The 26189-nt window shown below is 36.7% G+C and overlaps 1 protein-coding gene across 15 annotated transcripts in view; it reads right to left on the bottom strand.

Moving 5' to 3' along the window:
- ELAVL2 (ELAV like RNA binding protein 2) overlaps positions 1 to 26189 on the bottom strand; it is a 171746-nt gene that overhangs the window by 143738 nt on the left and 1819 nt on the right. For 3 of the 15 annotated variants that reach the window (XM_021062802.1, XM_021062839.1, XM_021062889.1), the window contains exon 1: positions 3501 to 4042. The exons of 3 other annotated variants lie outside the window; for them this stretch is intronic. Coding sequence is in view for 5 of the 12 variants with exons in the window: in XM_021062774.1 (XP_020918433.1) it covers positions 39 to 324 (286 nt within the window). In the remaining 7 variants the exon portion in view is untranslated. Of the gene's footprint in view, positions 1 to 38; positions 376 to 462; positions 602 to 3500; positions 4043 to 26189 lie in introns of those variants that run through there. 9 more of the 15 variants (XM_021062780.1, XM_021062792.1, XM_021062872.1 and 6 more) reach the window with 8 other exon arrangements.

Here is a 26189-nt window from a genome sequence, read left to right as displayed (position 1 = left end):
TTTAGATGGAATCTGACGTTCAAATAAGCCTCGAGTACCTGTGCGGGGTGCTATACTCTGCTTCAAACGCAAAGTAAGAAATCCTGCACTCGACTGTATAAGCTCCTGACGCCCGCTGCATTCTTCCAACGCCCCCCAACGAAGCCCCGAAATGGCCAACTCTTCACCCGAGGGGGCGTCCCATAGCTGCCCTGTCTGGGCCCGCCCCCACGCCCAGCTCAATCGCTTTCCCCGGGAAAAACCTGTGCCTGTCCTCAGCCCTAGACCAGGAGTCAAAACCCACCCCAAGCCACGAGGCAGAAGCACGTTTTTATACCTGCTCATCCGCTTAATTACGAGCGCACCTGTCGGGTTGTTTTTTGGTTTTGGGGGGGTTCTTTTTTTTTTTTCATTTCAAAGGCTTCTGTCGTAACCCTTCCCCCTAAAAAAGCTACATTTAAAAATATCACCTGTCAAACCTACCTGTAATCGCAAGAGGTAAGAGGAACTGAGCAGTGGGCGACTGAGTCGCCGCAAGAACGTGACCGAGGTTACAGCTTCAAGGGCATGATGCGGGTTTGATGCAGCAAGGTCCGCTAAGGGCGGCCAGCTCTCCCCGCCCCCACGCGAGGGCGGGGCTGGGGGAGAAGGGGGGGAAGGATCCTTTAATCCAGGGTGGGGGTAGGGAAGACAAAATTGCCCTCTTGGACGAAGTCAAATCAGACATAGTAAAGTAGGGGACTCAGCCACGATCAAAAAGGTGACATATCGTCCCTCAATTTGGGGAACCCAGACGGGGAACACAAATAGCTAACTGATTTTACATCAGCATTTCTGTTATCACCCCAAATACGATTTGCAATTAAATGACCTTAATTGACTTTGTACGAGTTCCTAGGAAAACGACTCAAAGCGCCTGCGCCTCTTTGACCTCCCTCTAAACAATTATAATATTCCCATCCCAGGCAGGCAGGACTGCTAAGAATGTATGTTTCTAAACATTAGACAAAAATGGGCCTACCAAATTTACCAATCCAAGCCTAAAACTCTTAGAATGCCCTACGCCCTACTTCCTGAAACTGACTTACTGAAGTTATGGGAGATCTCTCTCTTAGCAGAGTTCCCTAAGTCTTTTAAATCGCTTCTACTTGGCAAACATCCCATTTTCGTGTAGAACTCCAGAGCAGGTTAAGCTTTATAAAGTGGGGTGCCCATGCACTTGGTTAAAAGAGGGAAGAGGATCCCAGGTGTACCTGGTATAAGAGACTCAGAGGTAACTAAGAGATTTTTTTTTCTAATACACCAAAAGATGACTTTAAACACTCAAGAGTTTCTCTTTTTTCTTTTTTGCAGAATTTTTTCTTCAGATTCTAACAAATCTTTCAGCTGCCCCATTTAAGAAGCCATTTTACCAAGGAAATCTTACAAGACCCAAACAGATTTCCTACCCTTCCATCCCCAAAACACACCTTTTCCCCTGACTTTTAGGAACAGATTTCCAATTAAGAAAATGACTTCTGAGGTTACTATTGTCTGCTCTACACCCTCCCCCCATTTCAAGCCTATATTTTATAGGTTGCACTGTAGGCCTAAAAAGAAAATCACTTCCATTTCCCTCCCACTCCCAGCATCCAGAGGATGGGTATAATAAATAGGTATGTGGGGGAAGAGGTGAAGGTTTAGAATCATACCCAACAGAAGTGTTTGTAAATAAGTAGGGGAGGGGAGAGAACCTGTTTAATTTGGAGAAAAAGTACAGAGACATCCATCCTGGCCCAGCGGTGTTAAGAGTAAATACTGAATGGTTGACTATTTCTCTCACTCTGGCCACAATAAAGCCAGACCTGCAGCTGGTAATTACGAGAGAAAATACCCAGTCTCCACATCAGTTTCACTAACCCGTCCTTGAAAATGGAAAACGGGTAATGCAGCCAACCTCCAATTTGCCACAGTTGTATAGCTCTCATATTAATTCTTTACAGACGTGAAGTAGGTGGGTACGTGGCAACGTGCTGGGCATAAATTAAGCAACAATGGCCACGCGAAGTCCTTTTCGCCGCTGAGATCCCATAGTGGGCACTGCCACCTTGCAATCCCCAGCCCCCACCGCCCCGGAGATGGCAGAGTCGAGTCCAGAGGAGGGCAGCCGCCCGTTGGCTTTTCAAACAGGGAGCGTGGGTGGGGTGGAGAGTAGAGAGAAATTAACCCCAGCTGGTTTTGTACCTTTCCCCCACCCTCTTCCTCTCAAACAAGCACACCGGCGCTCTCACGCATACACTCACCCACACCCCCTCGTGCCAATAATTTAAACTTCTCAGGCAAAGGCAGCAGCCGGTTCACCTCCATCACCCCTCCCTCCATCCTCCCCGCCCCGTGAACATCTTCCCCCCTTCCCATATCTACCCTGGGTTTTTTTCGCAGGAAAAAGCCAGCTGGTTTCTCCTAAACCCTGAGAAATCACAAAAGTTAAAATGAAGCAAGCGTCTGCCCGGCGTCTCATCCCCATCTTTCTCCAGGCGTCAGTTTAACAATAGCTATTCGAGAAAAAGGGTGGGGGGAGGGTAGTAAGGAAGTGGGTGAAGGCTACGTAGCGGAGTTGGCTACTGGGGTGGCTCTGAAGCCCTGCGGATGCAAAGGGGTTCCCCCTCGCCCAGAAGGCGAAGTCAGCTGCGTAGGACCAAGGACAGAGCTCGGAATCCACTTCCCAGCGCCCAGCACAGCGAGGCTCCCAGGCAGCCGCCCCTCCACAGACACAGCTCCAAGGATCTTATTTACGCTTTTCTGAACAAAGGGAATCTCATATCCGGTACAGGCTTAAGAATTCGGCCCTAAATTAGCTATCTTCTTTTAAAACAGAACCACGATAATTGACGGCCGAGAATTGGAGCCCCCACAGCTCGCAAATGATTAGTTTTGACAGCTTGTACCCACCCCAGCCCCAGCCCAGCCCCAGCCCTCGGGCGGCATGTACTTTTCTCAGTCAACTACAACTCGCTGCCTGGTGCAGCATCTAAATTCCATCTGGCAATCCCATCTCCCCAGCACATGTTATCTGATTAATGCAATTAAGTCTGGGGTTTTCCCTGGTCTAATCTGCAAGCCCAGGCTCCTGATTCCCTTTAATGGTTAAAGCCTCTTCGGTCCTTGCGTTGCTTTGCGAAAGTAGAGGCATGCATCCCCCAAACCTAAGTTATTCCTCTCTTCCCACGAAATGAACTTCCAACCTCAATCCCGAACCTCTCTCAACATCTAGACTCCCATTGTACCCCTGCTCTATCCTGGCCACATTTACCACTTAAGTTTCTACCGTTGACATTTGCGAATATTCAGTACGTCAAGCATGCGTCCACAGTCTTTTAGGCTAGCTCTCTCTCTAGAATCAAAAAGCAGAGCAGTAGCTTTGAAATGAGACAAACATGTGCAATTAACTTCATATTCTGTATTCCGCTCACTTACAGGTTTTCTGGGTTTGCCAGCGCATCGCTGCAACTAATGATTAAAGAAACCAAACCGAAACTTACCTTACTCCCTTAAGGTTTTTGTGTATGTGTGTTTTTAAAGTAACGGTGCAGTTCTCCCAATAAGGATGAGCAAGAAGCTGCTGGATAGTTCTCTTAAGACAGCACGAAACCTAAACTGTGCTCGGCTTAAAAGAAGCAAAGAAAAAGAAATGCTTTCGACCCCAAAGTCCAACGCTAAAAGAAATGGCGAAAAAAAAATATGAAAGGGGAGGGGAAACTTAAAAAAGAGAGTTTAAAAAGACGGAGAGATTACCCTCCTATTGCCGTTCAACTAAACAAAAAGGGGCAAGAAAAACAAACGAAGGAACAAAGAAAAGAGACGAAAGAACGTTTTTTCAAAAAGACGATGTCTTTCTCCTTGTTGCTTTTTAGTAGGTCGCTACAGGAGTAAGCTGCTGCATCTCTAACTGAGAACAGAAATAAGGGGGGAGGACGTCTTAAAAGGGAGGTGGACTGGACCACAGATTTATAGCACCGTATCACCAACCCCTTCTCTGCCTCCGCACTGCCGTGTGTGCAGCTGCTCTGCCAAGCTCCTATCCCAAGCAGCACGCGCGGAAGTATACGCTGAGTCGCGCCACAACGCAACTTGCTCATCTCTCCAGGATCCTGATTGGTCCAGAAGCTTCTATTGAGACCGCCCAGGCTAGGCCACGCGATATGATTGGCTAGGTGCTTGTGTCACTCTCGAGAGCTCAATGGAGTCCCGTTTCAAGGTAAGTTGTGCGGGGAGATACACACTTAACACTGGCGGCGAGGGGAAATGCAAGAAGCAGAAAGAGATGGGGAGAGAGCAACGTGGGAAGGTTGCAACTGTACTATCAGAGTTTGCTGTATGGCATGATCTCCTTTCCTCTTAAATCTTTCTGCTTCCGCAAGACTTATTTCCTTTGCCATCACTGTCGCATCTATGGCACGTTTCTTAGTAACATTAAACTCTGTCCGGTGTGTATGAGTCATTGAGAGCTCCCTCTCTTTGATCTGAGTGAGAGGATGAATGTATATCCATTACTTGCACGCATGCCTTTTTCAATTTGTGTTCCAGTATTCTATTAGATAATGAATTTCTCTATTTTAATATAGGCATATTGCAGCTCTTATTTTTTAAGCGTCTTTTTAGTATTACAGTGAAGTTGGAAATTCTTTCAAATAAAGCTGCACGGTTTGAATTACTTTTCACTTCATGTTAGAATAGAAAAGTGCAGGATAACATCCTGTCCAGGAAAAGAGGTACTGAGTTGAACTAAAGTCTTTCACTTTGGTGTATATGATGACTCTCAAAAAAAGCGGCTGTTCAAGAAATTAAAACAAGTCACTCCTCCACATTTGCTTGGAGCCACACATGTTATTGCTGACAGTAAAAATAGTCGAGCCTTTATCTGGACTCTTTCTCTGAGGATTTAGAAAGTTTAACCAGAAGACCAAGTGCTGTCAATGCTTTTGCTTTATAGATGAATATTACTTTATTAAACCCCATATTTTAATAACATTCAGGAGTCTGAAATAGTTTTATTCATTCCTTTCTTCCTCCAAGTGAAAAGTGTAGTCCTCAGGATCAACTTGATGTATAAGTAGAGACAATATTCACCTGACCTAAGTTCTTTTCCAGCCTGGATTTCTTCTTTTAATCTTGAAAGATAACACCAGCCTCCTAGATAGTACTTACAATTCTTACACAATGTAACATCTTCTCTAGAAGCTAATGCCTTCCTAAAAGGAATTCCTTTGCTTGTTTATTTACTACTAGCTGCTTTCTTTGAGAATGCTGGAAAGAGGAGGCACAGGTAAGAGAGTTTGGGATGGAAAGAGGACAGATTGTCACAAAGCAAAATGTCTAGAAAGTCAGGGCTGAAGTAAATCATAGTTCCTTGAAAGTGTCTTCGAGTATTGATGAATGATTAATGGCAAAAGACAGATGACCTGTTTATTTCCTGTAGAACCATATAGTATGTCTGAGTTCTATACTTTCTATGACAATAACTGGGAGTTGGGAAAGAAGGCCTGAATCCATATAATTGCCATTTATAATTATCATACCTTAAACCCCACCCCTACTTTTTAACATAACCACAGGCTTGGGGTTCCTAATTTCAACCTAAAACTACCCTCTATGGAACTCAGAGGAAGAAGAAAGAAAAGCTATTTGAAGAAATGGAGTCAAGGGGCTGAAGGGACAGCAAATCAAGGGAAAAAACAAAGATTCCACCTCATCCGTAAAACAGTAATCACTGTATGAATAAACAAGTGAAAGACAGAGTTTGTTGTCATCCTCCTTCAACCCCTCCCTCACCCCCAGATCAGTACAAAGAATAAAGTAATAAATACAATTTGGATTAAGGTGTAATACTGTTTAGTCAGAATTACCAATGAAATAAATTGTCTTTTCTCCTTGCTAACATGCTCTTAATGTTGAATTAGTTGTATTTGGTTCATGTAGTATTCTCAGCAATCTGAAGAAAATCTTTACAATTAGCTTACACTTACATAAGTTTTTTCTAACTATGTGGAAACTAATACTTTATTATTTGATGTCTGTTTGTATCCACAAGAAAGATTTTGTACATTACAGAAGCATATTTTTCCAAAGGTTGGGGGAGGGTGGAAAGTTAGGTGTGGTGTGGAGTGATGAAACACCAGCTTCTGTGTTCTGTAGTTAAAGAAATTACCAGAAGGGTAGTAAACTTGTCCATTGAAATGCAAAATGCTAAATTCTGCAGATTCAGTATGTATGATTTTTTCAGTTTGTTCAGAGGAGCAAATATTTTTCAAAATGTTGTCATTTTCAACATGCTCTTCTTTGTAGATAAAATGGAATTAAATTATTTAAGAAATTAAAAATATCTTAAAATACTAGTTTATTTCCTCAATAAAAGATACTTTTAAAAACTTTTAAATGGATAGATACAGGGTAAGTAGCATTTACTTTTCCAATTTTTAAATTAAAAACTGAAATCAATCACTTTAAAACAAATGCTATCTGGGTATAGATTTCACTTTGAAATTCATGTTGTCATAGCCTAAAATATTAACATGCTCTATCTTGCAATTAATAAAGACTATGTAAACATCATACCCACATTAAGCCATTGTAATCAATCCCTCTTCCTTTATAGTTAGGTAAAGAATTATCTGCAGTGTCTGAACTTGCTTTAAAAAAAAGCATTCGAAGACATTTGAATTAGATTGTCTTATTAGCACTGATATAGTTTCGAAGTCTTTAGCATTATTTTAGACTGCAGCAGAAAAAGGAGAGATATAGGGAGTTACTAAGACCTTGAACAAAAAGTTTGATATGAAGAAAGCTGCAAAAAGAATGGTTCTCAAAGCTAAAAAAGTAATGAATCATTGTTTTACTAAAGTGTCTTTATAAAGGAACAGTCATCCGCAGGAATACTCGTAGGTTATTGTGGGCAATGACTCTTATGATAAATAACACCCTTATACTAGTTCTGAGGAGAAGGAAGGGCTATTTTTAGGATTTTATGATAAAAATGGCTGTAAACTACAATTGTTAACTTTTTTTCTTTTCAAGTAAATAAAGCAGTTAAGCTATTTCAGTGAGTTCACAATGTTTGCCTTAGGGTTATAGTTCAAAAATTATACCCTGTCAGATGAATAACAATATTATGGTAAGTTAATTTGTTGGGCTGTTTGGGATGGGGGTGTGTGTGTCTGTGGTTCACAATGTTAGAAGTGTGACAGTTTACTGCCTGCATTGAGAGATATAGGTTTATATAACTTGATGATTACTATTTCATTTATTCTTATTAAAAAAGTATATCAACTTTACTTCCACAGTTTAGAAAACAGGAAAAAAAAAAAAGTGTCAAGAAAATTGATACCAACATGAGTTTACAACGTGGCAACCGGGCTAAAGAATGAGGCAGGAATTAGCACCATGGACAGAGACAGGCCGATCCTGAATAGAGGTTTGCACAGCCGGATGGTGATTTCTATCCCTCCCAGTGAGACTCGGAAACTACAATTCTTGGGAACATTTCTACAGACTTTAAGGAAGAGACTGTCCTATTCCATAGAAACACATTTATTTTGAATTATGTAGGCTTATGCTAGGACTCGGCCATCGTGACAAACCGCCAGGAAGGTTAGTGCCCTGAAGTCGCACCCTCCACTGTCCTCCTCTTTTCAGACACTTCTTCCCCTGGTGAGCCTGCCAGTCATCAAAGAGGTCATGCCAAATAAATGCAAATCCAGGTAATCATCGAAAAGTCTGCTAACCCTACTCCAGATTTTTTAATCCTCGAAATTTCCTCTGGGAATCGCAACAAAAACGCCTACCCGCTCAACCCTTTCTCCCCTCCCCCAATTCGTTCCCCGGCTCCCTACATCTCCTGGCTGAGGGGCAAAGCCTTTTATCCGAAGGTGAGTGACCTCCGAGACTGTTTTGCAAAGAACCCTTTATATTGCTAACACTTTCCATTAGGGACAGTGCCAGAGAAGGCAGTGAGTAGGATCTCAAACATCCTTTACTTTCTCTTTACATTTTGTCTTTAAACTCTTGTTCAAGGGAAAAGCCTGTGAAGGGAGCCGACTCAGAATCTACCCTGAATTCTGAGGTTACTGTTTACACTAAAAGACACATGAATTGTATAGGCTTTTTTTTTTTTTTTAATTAAAACGTAATGTGGTGTCGCGGTAAGTCTTTAAGACCATCCTATATTCTTCCTCCCCACCACCACCGCTTTTTTTTTTTCCTCAGCAGAATTTGCACAAGGTTCATCCTCCTTTAGGTGTTTTGCCTGCAGATATTCACACTAAAATCTGTTGCACGTACCCCAGAGTGTCTGGGAAATTTTATTTGCACCTTCATCATTTATTTACGATCATTTATGTAAACATTCCTACAAATGTTCTCAGATTTCTTTTCCTCCCTTTTTACTCAGTACCAACTTTAGCAAGACAAACTCAACGTCTTTCTTGAACACGCAAAGGATGATCTAGGCGACCAGGCGTGGGTAAGGTAGCAAAAACTGGAGGTGAGAATGGGCAAATCAGAGCTTTGTGTCCGTTTTCTTCCAGGGATGCTAACAGTCTTCTCTAAGCTTCCTCCGAGAGCGGATACATCTCATGCAAAATTAATACAAGTAATTAAAAATAGCAGTTTCCAAAGTTAAAGGAAACCATCTGTCTCAGCTGGTGGCAATCAGTCTTTTCGCCGGCCCCTTTACCGGGACCTGGGAAGAAACGGTTTTTCTGCTTCCGTTGCTCAGAGGCTCTTTCTTATATTGAAAATTTATGTTTCCACTTCTGTGCGATGCACGTCTAATTTGAAATAATAAAGCCTGGCTGAGCAACCAGTCAATCAGAGCTATCAACTGCACTCGGCACGCAGCCCTGCCCCCACGTCTCTCCGATCTCTAACCCTCTTTTCCTCCTCTCCTATCTCCCTCTCATAGCCCTCCCCCTCCTGTTTCCTCTCTTCCTCTGCGCTCTCACACACTCACACTTTTCCCCTACGTGTGTTCAGATCAAACCCTTGCCCCATAGAGCAAGTGACCGCACCGGAGCCCGGTGACAAAAGCGGAGTTTGTATCAGAAGACTGAGGTCCGGGGAGACACCGCAGCTAGAGAAACAGCTGTCTTATCAGCCCGCTGCAGAGATGGAGATGGCTCGAGAGGTCCTCAACAGATAATCACTTGAATACGTTTGCAACGCGCCAAACTTCACGCTTGATAAGGCCAACCCAATGTAGAGAGCAGCCCAGATCCTGCTCCATTCTGTTTTATCTGGGCTGTAAATTAAGAAATTGAAATTCAGGTGGCAGAGGCAGCAGTCGGCTGATAGACCGCTAAAGTAAACTGTCATTAAAATGCTTTCGGCAGGCGGAGAGGGGGCGCCTGGAACGGGATATATTTTTTAATTGTGGGGGGGTGTGAGAAGAAGTCCACAGTTTTAAAAATTTATTTGGGGAGGGAAAGCTGCGAGGAAAAGTAGTTGCAAAGGGACCCAGCATCTTGGTCATGTCTACTAGTCTTAGCTAGGATGTAGAAAAAATTTGAAAACTATAAAGCTGTGTCAAGTTTGGTGTAATAAAGATTAAGGAACAATTTAAACCAATCAGATAAAAAATAGAATTCTGTCTTTACCAGAGCCTAGGGTAGAGGAAGCCCTCTGACCACAGTATTAAAAACAGATTCCAGTTGGGATCTAAAGTTTTCCTTTTGTTATAGGAAAAGTAGATCAACCAGATACTGAGGATTGAAGTACTGAGGTAAACCTGATCTTTTTGTTGAAGAGATAGGGCCACAAGAGAGATATCAGGGTGATTTTTAGAATAGCCAAAGAAAAGAATCTGCATTAGCTGCTTACAAGGATAAGAGTTGTATTTCATCCCTCCCCTTTACCCAGATAATTACTATGGAGTGTTTCAGGAAATTCCACATGTGTATTTTTATTCTTTGAGCATACTTTATATGCTTCTCTCTCCTTTTACAGATATGAGTATGACATTCTATATATTAAACAAATGTTTCACAAAAATGTTTAAATGTAAAATGATCAGAATATAACTAATGACCTTGTTATTTTGATTGGCTGATGACTCAGCACTGTATCTTGTTCTTTGTCTGATTGAATGGATTGTAAATTCATTGGTGTGCATTTATGAGAGTATGTAAGTATGAGAGGATGCAGTGCATTTTCCAGGCAGTATTTATATTTTAAGTTTTAGCGACATTTGTAAACAGGTACCTTCGGCTGATAACACATGGTTAATGCAATTTTAGAAAATCAATCAGGTTTTACTTTGTTTAACCCCAAAACTTTGATAAATGTCAGAGTGCACTTAATTGACAACATAAAGGCTGCTTAAATCACAGTGGGATGAGGAAGAATAAAAATGAGTTTGTCGGGAAAAATGATGAGAAAAAAATTTAAGATGCTAGTACATGTTTCAGTAGTTATTAGATACATTAAAAAGCAATTATTTTAAACTTTGAAATTGTTATTTGATTACTCATATGGAGGTAAGCAAATAAATATGTCTTGGAATCTCAAATATGTTTCTGTTGAACACTTTTCGCAAAATCCTTCATGCCTAGTAACACTGAGAGGTGTTAAAAATATTCAAGTGTATGAATGAATGGGAACTGAATGGGTTCTTTAATGAGAGAGAAATTTAAGTTTATGTAAGGTAAATTTTCCCCTCCACATCATCATTTTCCATAATGTTATCATATTGGTTTAAATAATGACTGCTATATAAGCATTTTAAGAAATATTCTTTTAATGAATTCTAGCCTTTAGGTAATATTATATCTTCTGATAATGAGATATTTTTCTGCTTGTTAAAAATAAACAAGTTTGAACTGGCAGCTTTGTTGAGTCTCTTAAGCTATGGTTTTTATTTTTATTTTTAATTAAAAATATGCATACAAAAAAATGCATACAATGGACAGCTTAATGTATTTGTCACTACAAGTTGGACTTTTTAAAGATGAGAATTTGCATAAGGCTTAAAAGATGTACTCTCACTAAGCTTGAAATGTGAGAAAAAGGACATTTTATAAATTTAAATTATTATAACATTTCAAAACTAAAAGATAATTTTAAAAAGAAAAAATTTCATATTGAACAGAAAAATGTTTTAGCATGAAATTATTATAAAAACCACTCCTGTCTAATTTTCATAACAAATAAATGATATATATATAATTTCTGAAGGCAAAGCAATTCATTATGAAAGATAAAAATAATTTAAAATTTAAAAATGCAAAATCTATTTTTAAAGCAATTCCCCATTATTAATTCTTCTCTCTGGGAAATGGGGGTCATAGATTTTTAAGGTATACAGTCTTTCTATGATGTATAAAGGCAAAAATATTGGAAGCTTTGGAAATATCTAAAAGTTATAATGTTTTTACTTAGAACTGATTACAATTTTATTACCAAAAGGAAAAAAAAAAAATCAGACAACTAACTGTGTCCTTCCAGATACAACACTTACCTTCAGGTGAAGGTCAAATAAGTGATAAAAAATTAATTCTGATTTCTAAGAATTTATTCCTGATCTTTGACCCTCCCAAAAAAAATTATTATTTCTAAATATTTATTCCTGATCTTTGACAAAAGACCCATTTCAGTTTAATTCAAGCATCTTTTGAGTGACTATATTTATAAAATATCTCTTTAGGTTTTACTTTGTCTAAAAATTAGCCCTTTAAATAGAAATTGATATGGTACTTTATCAGGAACTACAATTTAAAAAATTTTAAGAGCTTGGGTTTTTCCTTCAGACAATCTGAATTTGAATCTAACTCCATTACTATGGGGTGTTGAATAAGTTATTTTATCTCTTCTCGGTCTTACTTTCCAGATATATAAAATAGTGATAATAATGCTTAATTTAGAATCACCATGAGATTAAATTTAGTTATGGGTGTAAAATATTCAAACTTGGAGGCATGGAAGAAGTAGTCAATATATGGTAACTAAAATTATAGGAACCAAATGGTGACTTAGCATATTCATTTGATGAAGCCAGAATTAAAATTCCTGCATTTATATACTGTCTCTTAAATACTTTCATTTGCTCTCATTAATCTCCTAATGATATATCTTATGATAACTATTTTCTCACATTTCTAATTGTACCCAACCTTAAAAGGCCCCAGAAGGCATAAAATCTTTTGTCTGCCCTGTTATGTAGCTTCAGTATATTTCCCTACACAATTTCATGATTCACCCAGAAAAAGTTTTGGGTCTTCAAAAAGGAGCTTAGTCTGAGATCCCATTTGATTGATGGAGTAATAAAAACACCTTAAATTAGTTCTCAGTTTCAGGGGCATAACAGATGCATTAGAAATTTAGGTAACATTTCTAAGATTAATAGGAATACAGATTTCCTGAATGTCAGTCTTTCTGCGTTGTGTCACTCAATTTGGCACTAATCATGACCTTTGTTCCCTCAGTTAGGCTCAAAATGTTAGTGTTTGGCATTAAGTATAGGCTATAATTCAGTTAATTACTCACTGAAATCAGGTTGAGTCAAATATATAGCATCACCGTCTAATCAAATTAAAATATTTTTATTTTATGCTAAGGCACTTTTATTATTCAAATATATATAATATATATGCATATGTTATCCATTCTTATTTATCATTTTATGTTAACTCTACGGCAAGATGTTTAAAGTTAGTAGTCATTTATGGCCTTGAAAGAAATCAGTTTGTCATCATGCTCTCTCTCTGGGCTCATTCCCTCTCTCCACATACATTTTTATGGGCTATTATATTTATTCCATTTACATAGCCTAAGAGTGCTTTCTGCTTGAGTTTTCTATTCCTTAGGTGGTCTGTGCTTGAAAAAAATCTATCAAAATAAATATCCAAAAGAACACAGAGATAGACTGTATGAAGGGCACAAGAGAATATGCTGTTTATAATTGTTTTGAATGAAACAAAATGGAGAAATAATGTCCACTAGACATTGTGAAACACATCATGTCAAAAGAATACTAAAACTAGTGCAGTTTGTAGTTTTGCAGTTCCCTCCTGGGCCTACTTCACCATGGATTGATATAGATTCTGCTACAGATGTGGACTTTCACTAAGTGAGAACGGAAGGAAACAAAACTTTGCAGCCTGATATAAGAATGAGCTTTAAACTTTTGTTTGTCTAGGTTCATAGGTTACAATGGGAAAACAAACTTAATGCTCTTCAAACTTCAATAAGCATCTATCCACATCCTCAATGTATCATATATATATATTTTTTTTTCCTGCTTTTTGAGCCACACCCACGGCATATGGAAGTTACCAGGGTAGGGGTCAAATCGGAGCTACAGCTGTCGGCCTATGCCACAGCAACACAGCAACGTGGGATCCAAGCCACGCATGAGACCTACACTACAGCTCACAACGCCGGATCCCCAACCCGGTGAGCGAAGGTAGGGATCGAACCCTCATCCTCATGGATACTAGTGGGATTTTTTTCTGCAGCACCACAACAGGAACTCCTGTGTCTTATAATTTGATAAGACTGACCAACTCAAAGTCAAGCCCAATCATGTGACTGCCAGAGTTCTACAAGGAAGTGTAATTAGCACTAAGAAACACAAACTTACACACAGAATAGCTACTCTTTACTGCAATTTCACACCAACCCATTTTAACCCTTCATCATGTTGACATGACTAAATGGAAAATCTATTTCTCTGTTTGGGCATGTGTATATTCATTTTAAGGCTGAGAATAACATTGTGATAGAAATAAGGTTCTGTTCCTTTGGTCACTGTCATTCTTATATGAGAAATTAGAGAATAGGTTGTTTGAAATGGCAGTTTTTATAAACATGAGTTGGTAAATGCAAAGTAAATGAATGGTGTTACAGACTACTTAAGCTGTTGAGTAACAAATAGACATTTCCTTGAATTATTCTGACAGTTTACTGTGAAATTTCTTTCTCTCTCTCTCTCTCTCTCTCTCTCTCTTTCTCGCTGGCATTTCTAGATTTCTTCTGCAGACAATAAAAAGAGAAGTCTTTCTTTTATATTGGTGCTCATTATTTAACTCATACAGTACTGTTTTTTAGAGTACTAACATTTCCTATATGTAAAATGAATACGAGAGGAGTGTCTCTGTATTAGTCATGTGAAAATTTGAGACTCATTGCAAGGTTTTTTTAATAAAAGAGGGAAATACAAATGTATATTATGTTTTAGTCCTTAGTTTTAAAAAGGTCTTTATAAATCTACTTTATTGGAGTTTTTATGTGTGTGAGTGTTTAGAGCAAATGACATGAGGTTCGGAGGTGAAAATTGGTGAAAGAGACTGTAGTGGAGGAAGTGGGCTGGAGAACAGTAGGATATCAGGTTGGTTAGACTTTGTAGACTCACATCACAGAGAGCTTTGAAAGCAGCAGAGGGAAGTACTGACATAAAACTACTGGATACAAGGTATATTTACTGACAAGTATAAATTTTGGACATGCCAAACAGGAAGAGATTCTAAGTAAGTTATAGGGATCAGAGTCAAGACAGAAGGAGGATTAAGAAGCCTTTTGTTTAAAGACTCCTTGGAATGAGGTGGCAAGGCTGTGGGACAGAGATGGGGAGAAGACTGACATGCATAAAAAAGGGGTTCACATGATAATGAAAATGTTTTAACAGCCAAAATATTTACAGCAGGTTTTGGGAAAGTGAAAGGGTTCTGAACAAATTATACTCTTGAGCCAAAAAACCCTCTTGGGAAGCAGAGAAACCAGGAACCAGAGCCTACCATTCTGCACACTGCTTGGCTGTGGATGCCTCTAAAACACCTTTGTGCTTAAGAAGGGACTTTAAAAACAATGCCAGGGAAGGATGCATTAGGCCTGAAGAGAGAAGACATGGTCCTAGGATTATTTCTTCGCTAACTAGCTGATTCCCTTCAGCAAGTTCCTCTCTAAACCTCATGATTCCCCAAAGAGTGGATTAGCACAAAAAATAACAATGGGTAACAAGCATTGAGTACATATTATGCTGTAGATGGCATCAGAGATGCTTTATCCATGCATCAACTAATTTAATCCTCACAATAACCTTATCATTTTAAAGATGAGGAAACTGAGCATGTTAAGTGATTTGCCCAAGACCACACAATTAGCAGTTGGGATTTGACCCTAAGTCCATTTTTATAGCCCAAGTCCTAAACCATTTTTTATTAGATGACTTGTAAGGTACTTTCCAGATATAAAATTCAATAATTCTAAAGAAATATAGCAGAAATTAATACTTGCAAGAGAACAAAAGCATAAGGAAAATAAACCTTACAGTTAATATAAACAAAATTCTATTTTTTATAATGAAAATAATTATATTCATATCTTTCCATGCTTCTTATTATCAACAAATGGAAAATAGATAAAAGTGATAATTGGGTGATTCACTTCTTTAAAACGATTAAGGTCAAATGAGATTTTGATAAATGTTACATAAGGTGTCCTAGGAGTTCCTAATCACCAGTAATTTGGGAGGAGGGAGGGATTGAAGGAATTTTAATGTTTTACCTTTTTATTTCTATTTTTTTTCTTTTTAGCGCCTCACCTTCAGCATATGGAAGTTCCCAGGCTAATGGTCAAATCAGAGCTGCAGCTGCAGGCCTACACCACAGCCATGGCAACACCAGACACAAGCCACATCTATGACATGTGCAAAGGTTTGCAGCAATGCTAGATCCTTAAGCCACTGAGCGAGGCCAGGGATTGAACTCACATCCTCACAGACACTATGTCGGGTTCTTAACCCACTGAGCCACAGCCTGAACTCCCTATTTAGCTTTTGTAAATTTAATTTTCAGATATCTACTCCATAACCATATAGTAAACACTTATAATTTAGAAGGGCATATGTGATAACATATAAAGATTTTCATGAAATAGTGTTGGAAGTTATCAGACATCCTATAAAGAATGGTCATTAGAACATACAATAGTGACTATTGAGGTAATAGGAGTTGGTATCTAGTTTTTTCTTAATATCTTCTGCATTATTCAGTTTTTTTTAAATTCTGAGCATGCATTCTTTCTTACAAGTCAGAAAAACAGTTAGATTATGTTTTGAAGAGGAAGAAATCTCTCTAACTCCATAGCTCAAGCTTCAGCCTTGTAGGCACCAGGTTGGGAGATCTTGAGTGGTGTGGACCAGGGACCTCTTAAAAGACAGACAGCTTAACAGCCTTGAAGTTTTGTAATTTCCAATCACAATAGTATTTATAAAGAGAAATCCTGAGATTTAATACATATGAAAAGTAAATATAATAGAGCAAAATGAAAAAAATCTCAGAAATTTCTCGACCAGTTTCTTAGAATAATACAATCTCAGATGTAACTATCTTGCCCAATTAGAACTGCCTAATATTAATTATACACAGGAACACCAACTATTACTTTCACTTACTGCCTATATATATTATGACCAAGAGATGGTCTCCTTTTTATTAATTAGTTATTTCTTTTTCCTTTTTATATACCCCTTCTTGCAGTTCCTGGAGAATCTCATAAAATGAACCTTTATTCCCAACTACCAAAGCCTGTAAAGTGATTTCCTTATATTTCTATAGCATATAAATAAATGAAAACCATAATACAGTCAATAATTATAATGAGACTGAAAAAAAAAACTGGCTTCCTGACAGGTACCACTTAGCGAATTGCTATTTCAATGCCCTAAACAGTCACCTGAGTTAATTCAATTTTCATATTACTCAATTTTTATCTTTAAAATCACTCTTCAGAGAATGGGAAACTGCCTCATTGTCCTAACTCTATAGGATAGTACAGCCCAAATATCTTCATGTTTTAATTTTGCCATTTAAAAATATTCTAATGTCATGACCAAGAATCTAATAAGAGCTACATGCAGGTATCACTTATTTTTAAAGGAATATAATAATTAAACGTGTAGTATTGACAGAAGTAGAAAAAAAGGTACTGAGAAACAATACCACAATAATTTTTAATTTTTAACATGATGTTTTATAACATGATTGTTACTATCTTTTATGCTTTATGAAATGTTAACATATATTAACTTTTATCTATGAATTATGACCACTTTGGAAAAAACTTATTCATCATAAACAGAGGATATAAAATGCTGCTGCCCTCACTCACACACTCATTTGACTCATGGTGCAGTCTTGAATAATTTTAAACCAAACATGACTGCAGCAATCAATTTTCGTCCAATTTATTGGGCATGAGTTAAAGCCAATTAAAAAACCATTTTTGGTGCAATTCAAGGGGAAAAATGTATAAACCCATGAAAAAAAGATTTAAGTCCTAGACATGAGTCATCACTATTCTAAATAATGGTGTCAGCCCCAAATCAGGAAGAACACATCCTAAAATTGCATATTCCACACAAAACTGCATTTCTCAGCAATGATTTTATACAATTTAAAAATACTTTTTAATAAGAAATTGACCTGGAAGGAAAATCATGCTCTTCCAACACTGACACATTCCTGAATTATTCTTAGCCATGAAATTAAAAGGTAGTTTACAGTAGCTCCTGAGTTTCTGAACTCAGGTGAAAGCCATCTGTGACTTAAACAAAGAAAGCAAAAACACTTAACCCATAATTTCAAAGTATCTTTTACCTATTAGACTATGTCTCCTTTTACATGAATATAGTGGCTCTCTTTTAAGGCCATAAAATGAAACAATCCCTATACACTCTGGATGATCTTAGGGTAATCAAAGCAGCAAAATGGAAGCGTCTAGATTGGAAATTACCACTATAAAACGCACCCATACATTTTCAATCTGTATATTAAGAAGGCCTTTTCAGGGTTGTAGTGGTTCAAAGTATTGGAACAGACCTGGATTCTGGTCCTGCCCCTCCAGGTACATGACAGGTACATGACACTAGGCATGCTGCCTGCCTGACCTCTCTAGGCCTCAGCATTCTCATCGGTAAAATAATAGCCATCTTCTAGGGATGTTATGAGCAGTAAGTGAAAAAATAAGTGTTAAGTGTTTAGGAGAGTGCCTGCCACAGAGTGGGTCTTCAATAAATGACAGAACTGGTGAGACAAAAGCCCTGTGGTTCTCACACATAGCTGTGCATCAGTGCCTCAATACACCTGTGGAGGCTCTTTTCTGTGAAAGTACAGATGCCTGGTCCCGATCCCAGGAGTAATTCTACTCAGTCATTCCAAGGTGAGGTCTAAGCATACATGTTTATAAAAACCTCTATGGCTGTGTCTGAGGAGCCACTGATTTAAAGGAAAAAACCATACAGATTTTTCAGTTGCTCAGTTAATATGGAGTTTAAGTAAACTCTAGCTGGAACTATTTTGTTTGGCTTTCTCTGTTGAGCAGATTAATTGAAGTAATTGCCAAATATGTACTTTGGATTATGCTGAAAGAGATTTAACCAAGAGGCTTTTAAAAGATTTTATTTACACTCATATGTCTGTGAGGTCACAGAATAAGCATGGTTTCCCACAAGTTCCTGTCATTATAATAAAAGAACAGACATGTGAAATTACCCTGGGAAATTACAGAGTCATTCCACAGGCATGGATATGTTTTAGTGTTTATCTTGTAGCTTCTGCATCTATTTAATAAACATAGACAGATAAGCCAATACTATCAAATCAGGTTTTTTTTTTTTTTCCAGCATTGTATTTTTCTGTTGAGTTCATTTCTAACTGTCCTATTTCTAAGGTAAGTAAGCAGTCTCCTCAGTGACAGAGACTGGGAGTGCCACATGGTGAAGAAAAGTACCCAAAAAAGGATATAGTTTGGCCTGGCATGACCAATCCACCAGTTTACGACCACGAGTGTTTAACAAAATGGTGGGCATTTTCCCTGGGAGTGACTTTTAAAAATTAACTGAAACCAGAATTCTTCTTAATATCTTTCCATCAGTGGAAATCGGCTTATTAGATTAACAACCTCTCTGTAACTTTGGAAGGGAAAGAGAGATAGTCCTAATAGACTGTGGGTTTTAGCAATGTCAGTAAAGGAGCAGCACAAGCCCAGGGGAATAAGGGTTAGCCAGGTCCTAGAGGTATCAAGAGGAGGTGATGAGGAGGTGAGACAACCCATCATTCACCATTTTTGCCTAGGGCAGCTCTAAGTGAAGCTGGTATGGTCTCAGACTTAGCTTTTATAGGCTTTTCTTGTTGGCAGGCAATCAGAGTTATTTATACCCTGGCAGATCTCTATAAAGGAATTCAAGAAAATTCTAATACTGCCATACTTTCATAAAGAATTGTGAATTTAGAGGGTTTTTTTTAGAGAGCAGGCCATTGATACACCCTTCTTTGGATCTAAGAATGCAAATTCATCTAAGATCTCACTGGAGAAATACTTATTATCTGGGAATATTCTATCCCCCACCTTGCCTTCGGGTTCAAAAGTGGCTCTATAGCCTAGGTATAACTCAACAAGTTTCTTAAGGTGCTGATAAAGAAGTTGGTTTACCCAAATTCAAGTTGTAAAACCACTTATAAATCTCTATTTATAAATGTTTATATGAAATGAAATTACAATATTTGCTTATTCTTACTTTATGAGGTTATTGTGAATCCAAAATAAGATTACATATATGAAAACTGGGCGGGGGGAATTTATTACTGTAATATAAGGATTGAGAGGAAAATAATTATTTTTAAATATATTTTAATGTATTCTAACCAATATCCAAAGCCTTTCAGAAACATACTTGCTTTTTCTTATTAAGTAAATTTACTTTTCTTCCTTTTTCAATACAATGCCTCAAAAGTTTCAACATCAAGTTATAAGAACACATCTCGATGCTGAAACTTCAAAAAGTGAAATTGCCTCAAGCTTGCTGAACTATCATGGAACATGAAAATCCATAGAAAAAGTGAAACCTTCCTCTTTTTTTTTTTTTTTTTTGTTTATGAGTGTAATGTTTTATCTAAGTCTAGTCTTAGACAATTGGTTTCTAAAACATGGCTCTCTGAAATTTTAGAAGAGAGAGTCCTTCCAGAATTTTTCATTTAACCAGCAGAGAATTTCTTTCTCACAGCTGGAAGCTGGAACAGCTGTTGACTGTGGCACCTCTCTATTCCTTTGGGTGAGAGTTCACAACCCCTCACTGTGCCATTTAACAATGGACAGTCAGAAATAGTTCCAAGGCTACCCCTTCCACCCTTGTCCTAAGACTGGGCACAGATAACCAAGAGCCCTTGTGTCACCTGGGGGAAATATTCTCTCAGTTGAGGCAAACCAAAAATCTGCTTTCTGACTCATGATTAGATCTCAAGGTTCACGTGATCATGAGGATTCCTGGATGTCAGTCAGTCTCAGGATTTGGCATCCTTTGAGACTTTATAAATTTCACCCCCCCTTTTTACATTTATAGGAAATTTCCCTTTTATTTAGGGTGCATTTCTGAGTGTTTCTTAATGAATACTAAATAAGTAATTCCATTTCGAATTTACAGAAAGAAGAACAAGCAAAAAGACTTTCAGAAGAGCAGCCACTGCAGTACTATTTACTGTATCCACTAGGGGACACGTCTCAGAATGACTCAAAATATCTCCCCTCTCATTCCTTGTGGCCTCTGGCATTTGATGCTCAACTAACTCTTGAGTTAGACCACTGGGTACATATCAGTGTTAGAATGAAAACATTCCCCCTACTTTAACACCTCCTGCTAGTTCAATAAAGCAATGTTTAAATAACCGAACTGGCTTCAATGAACTGTACTTGCCATTTTTTCCTGCTTCTTAGCTAGATAAAATGGAGATAATTATGAAGTGGATGAGCAGGTTTAATGAAAGCCAGTTTCTTTTGGTATACTCCTGAAGCAGCAATCATCATCTGTTTGGCTTTTGAAGAGCAACAATTATAATCACTTAAACCCCCAAGGGGAACAAAAATAGAATTTACATTAGCATATAAAATATACAGCTGGATTGGGCAAGCCTATAAAATTCTGGGGAAATCATTCTAATCTGAATGCTATTCAAACTCACAAGAAAAAATGAGTTCAAGAGTATTTTACATGCTTCCTTCCTATAAAATAATACATATAACAATGTGGAGAGGATTTTCCTAAAAACGAACACAAGGAATAAGATGTTGCCAGGAGAGAATCCCAGCAGGAATGGCTAAACTGTATTGTCAAGCTATCAGAGAGCAAAATGCAAAATGATATTTGCAAGAAATACTAATCACGCTGAAGAGATTTTTCACACATGTGGGAGTTTAAAAAAGAAAAAGGGTGGTTTTAGTCTGATCAATGATGAAACTTAACCATAAATAAGGAAAATCTGAGATTAATTGTACTTTCCTCCTCCATTGTAAATGTGAAAGCAATACAAAAGAAAATGAAATCACTTCCGTTGAAGCAGAACTCTTTTTCCTATTTTAAAACATTTTCATATCATTTCCTCTCAAATAACCTTTCTTACTATACCTTCCTTTCTTATGTTAGCCTATATCACAGACAATCTCCCTCGCCATTTATGTTATTTAATTACTTTGCTTTTCACAGTTTACAAAATACTTGTTTTTTGTGGGGTGGGGTATGGCATAGAAGAATAAAAATGGAGCCTTTGCTTTATCTATTATGTTACTAGCAACAAAACACTAACGTAATTAATATATTAAAGGCTTTCCTGGCTGTGCACATTTGTCAAAGGCAGTGTATTTGAGAAATTACACTAATGAATCTTGAAAAATTCAGCATACTACACAGACAACTTGCTTCCCCTCATCAAAATTACATATCAAAACGTAAAGACTAGGAAAATATATTTTCATTTTCTTTGTATTATTTGAAGTTTCACTACTACACTTTTTTTTAATGTATGCAAAACTTCACCTCCGCTGGGAAGCACTTCCTGAACATCCAGCTAAAGTCAGCTGCAGGTATATTGGCCAGAACTTCCTCTGTCTTTCTAAAAGCCCTTTGTACACACCTCTGATAGCAATTATCTCATTGCATTATAACCATTTGTTGACATGTCTTATTTCCTACAGACTGTGAATTGCTTGACGGCAAAGCCATCTTTTCCAGCGGGGCATTCTTGGGCTCTAGCACTGAGCTCTAAACCTAGTAATCATGCAGTAATGTTTGTTGAGTGAAGTTTATCATTTTTGTATTCTAAGACACTTGAAAATGTTATGGGGATTGATAAGAATCAACCACATATATTAAATACCACCTCTGCCATAATATCAAATTTAATGGTGATAAATTAAACGCTGAGAAATTAGAAATTCCAAAGTCTAGATTTCTGTAGCAATCTTTACTCTCCTTATCTTTAACAAAGGATGGGGTAATGTTTTTAGATTGTATCAAATATGTGTCTAGTGGTTAATTACACTTATTAGAAACACTCAAAAAGCTGAGTTCTCATTTCTTAATGCTAATGACTTCAGGTTTCATTTGGTTTATATTTCCTTCCCCCCTGCCTTTTAATTTAAAACCATTAACACTGACTTCTCAGCCTTTGTCTATGTCTGTCAGGTTTGGTAATACGTAGATAGCATTAGTCTGCCCTTTCCTGTAAACTCTTCATGCTCTGAGAGGCTTTGAAAGTCCATAACATGTAATGTTACTTTGAACACAAAACAAAGATTTCATGTTTGTAGAAATTTAAAGGGATAATTGAAATGCACAGCATGAAGGATTCTAAGACTAAATACAGTTCACATTTTCCTTCTAATTTTTCAAGTGAAATTATTACTTTTTATGGAATTATGGAACAGCAATGATGGAGAGATAGAAGCAGACTTCACAGATATACCCTAAAATACTCTTAAATTTTTAGTTAAATAAATGTTAATGTTATCATCATTAGATAAAATTTAGTTTTGTGGCATTATCCCACAAATTTAAACTGAAAAACTGCTTTAACAATTTTTTTGCTTCCTACTAATATGACTTGTTGCGTATTTACTATTTAAATATAGACTTGTGTATTTTGATGAAGCTGAAGGGAAAGAAAATTCTACATATAATTCTATGATTGTAATACATAATAATGAAGTAATACAAATTTTCAAATCAAGGATAAAATAGAAAATTATACAAATGTTTTATGATTTAAAAAAAAAGAGCCAGCCTGAATTTTAATTAAAATGACACAAGTAACTACAATTAGGTTTCGGGAGGTAAAAGTCCGAGGGTTTTTCAAGGCATGGTCTCCACGGTCAAAATGAAGTAGAATTGAGTTATATGTAACTGACTGCTAGACTATATTGGGGTTTGCAACATTTAAACATCACAGTTGTCACCTTTATAAAACAGTTCCTGAAAGTCCAAAATTATCAGACTTTTAAAAAAGCTATGGAATTCTCATAGTCGTAAGGTTAAACATAATAGATTTGGATGATTTCACTTCATAAAAATTAACCTTACAAAATGGATAATACAGTTTTTTAAAAGTTCTTCACTTAGCAGAAGCATTAATTCAAATGCCCTTTTAAATATGAGTGCCCTCTGCATTTAAAAAAAGTAATTGATTTTTTTTTAAAGTCTACACAAAACAACTCAGGAGCCCATATATTACAAAAAAAAATGCAGATAGAGTTATTTTAAGTACTTTCATTTATTCGCAAGTGACAATGAAAAATTGAGCAGTTTTCTGTTGAATGTACATGATGTCCTTAAATACTGGTACTTAGAGGAATTTAAGTGGATTGTCTTGATAAAATCTTAACATCTCCATTTCTGCAGATCCAAGTTAATAAACAAACTTGAGCAGATGCAATAATCTATGCTCCAATCTCTCAGGTTCAAAGATTTTTAATAAATAAAAAGAGCAAAATTAGAGCTTTTTTAAAAGGAAAAGTATTTTTCTCTCCGTATTTCAGAGTCTATCATCTTTAATATTTAAAAAGGAATCACAAAATGAGGCCCATTTGAAACTTTATTTTCTATTATCAATTTCTATCTTTGACTCTTTAGTTCACTGAATGAAGGCAATTTAAAAAATGGAGGCCCCTATTCATTGAATAACTAAAGTAAAGGTTAACTGATTAAACCCCTAGAAAATAAATATACGTCAAAAAAAGTCATGAAATGATTTGCTATCTATAAAACATATAACACTCCATTACTTTTACAAATGTTATTGTAAGTCCCATTTAAATAGGTAAAGTGAAAAAAATTACTCTGCTTATTTGATTTTAACTCTCTTATTTTTAAATAAAACTGGGTTTTCATTTAGGCTTTCCTTTAATTAAGTCCTGGTACCTATCTGTGTATGTTGTGTATGTTTCAAAATTGTTTGCACATATTTGAAAATACTTTTTTCATTAAAATTGATTTATTCTTCCTCTCCTTTTGTTTATTTTTGGGGTGGGATGGAGAATGCAATAAATTCTCCATTAGTGTCCCCACAAAGAAACAACCAGCCAAACTAGCCTAATGTATCCAAACCCAATTTGGGAATAGAGTTAGGGATAGTTGGGGATATAGTTATATTTTGGTAAGATATTTTTCTTCTAGATGTCTTATTGAGGAAAGTGGCAAGATTAAGAGGTAATCATCCCGATGTTTGGAATCTGGGAAGATTATGTGGGTTTTATGAAGCAGTTCTCTTTAAATTTAGTAAATTAGCTTATATTTTCTATTATTTTATTCTCATTTTGCTTGATTTTGGACCTGAGTTTAGAATCAGATAGATTTTGATTCAAATCCTCACTCCATGGTTTAGGAGGTATCTGACCTTAACTATTCAGTTTCTAGGCATACTAAAACCTACCACCAAGAGTGTTCTGAATATTAAAAGATAATGTAAGTAAAGCACTTACATATATGATCAGATTCAGAGAGACAACAAATGTTAACTGTCAAAGTTAAATTCTTAGCTGTTTTCATTGTGTATCTGACATAAACACATTAAGATTAATGCTAATTAGAAGTAATAAATGAAAGTTACTTTTGAATTTTTAAAATCATAGTATCACTTCAGCCATTCCTTTTTTAACTTTTTTTTTTTTTTTTTTTTGCTTGCAGGCACATTTCATATCCAAGATATGGTATAAGAGGTAAAACCTCCAATATAACATTAGATGACCCTGGCTACCAGCCACCCCCACTCCCTTTATCTCATCCATTTTTCTCCTTTATTCAGGATACCTATTCATATAAAGTGAGTCAATGATATGAGAAACAATGAGTATTTCTATGAGAGTATAGAAATATTTAGTTGAAAACACTTTTGTTCTTATGAACATTATAAGCTTTCTGTTAGTTGTACAATTTATTCTAATGGACCGAGGCTTAGGGAAAATACCAGAACATGGCCACTGTATTTCCAATGTGCCAACAACATATCATTAGAACACTGAAGAAAGAAATTATTATAGTCTTACATTCTAATTTAAAGAAATTTCTGTAGTGAGACTATTTAGCAGACCTATAATTGCGACAGAATTAGGGTATTAGTAAATGAAAGTGCCAGGAATATACAGCTTTATTCTAAGTACTTTTATAGGGAACTTAATATATGCACTACTATTATCATTTAGAAGACAACTTATCTTAAGTAATAATTTTTATGACTCTCTTCAACTCAAACAATATTTTTAATGTGTAAATGAAAAACTACAGTGGATGACTTGTTTGAGATTATAACTCTGATTAAAGGTGTTTTTCTCAATGACAGTATCAAGGCAATCTAATTTTACATATGTACAGGCCATATATTTTAAATTAAATAGGTATGACAGCTGAGAAGTATTGTCCAAAATAAATAATATAGTTAACATTGTTAGTTGACTATCTGTACTCTAAGAATATCAGTACTAAAGAAAAGCAAACGTCTCAATTAAAATGGAATTAAAATACATATTCTAAAATATACAAAATGCTGTATTTTAATCTAAACTCTTCTAAGATTCAAAGTTTTACTGAAATGATACTTTCTTGTACTCAAGAGATTAGTAGTTTGCTTAGTCATTTGGTGTTTAAGCTCTCAAACTGTAAACTGTTTTAAGGATGGTGGTTGCAAATAGCAATAGTGATAACTTTGGGAGCTAACTGTATAAGGTGTCACTTTCCTGTGCTGATTACTAGTGAATTACAGTAACTTCATGTAGAATAGTTAAAAAATAAGTCAGTTGTTAAAATGTTATTAAAGTATAGGTCCAAAAAATACATTCATCTTTACTGAAATATAATAAGTTAAAAAAGTTATTATCTGTGTTTCTTATGATCAGAGGACATGTATAATAACTAAAATCTTTAT

Source organism: Sus scrofa, chromosome 1, assembly GCF_000003025.6.
Source record: "Sus scrofa isolate TJ Tabasco breed Duroc chromosome 1, Sscrofa11.1, whole genome shotgun sequence".
Classification (NCBI taxonomy): Eukaryota; Metazoa; Chordata; class Mammalia; order Artiodactyla; family Suidae; genus Sus; species Sus scrofa.
Note: the sequence above shows the minus strand (reverse complement) of the source record. Positions and strands in the feature narration are given on the sequence as shown.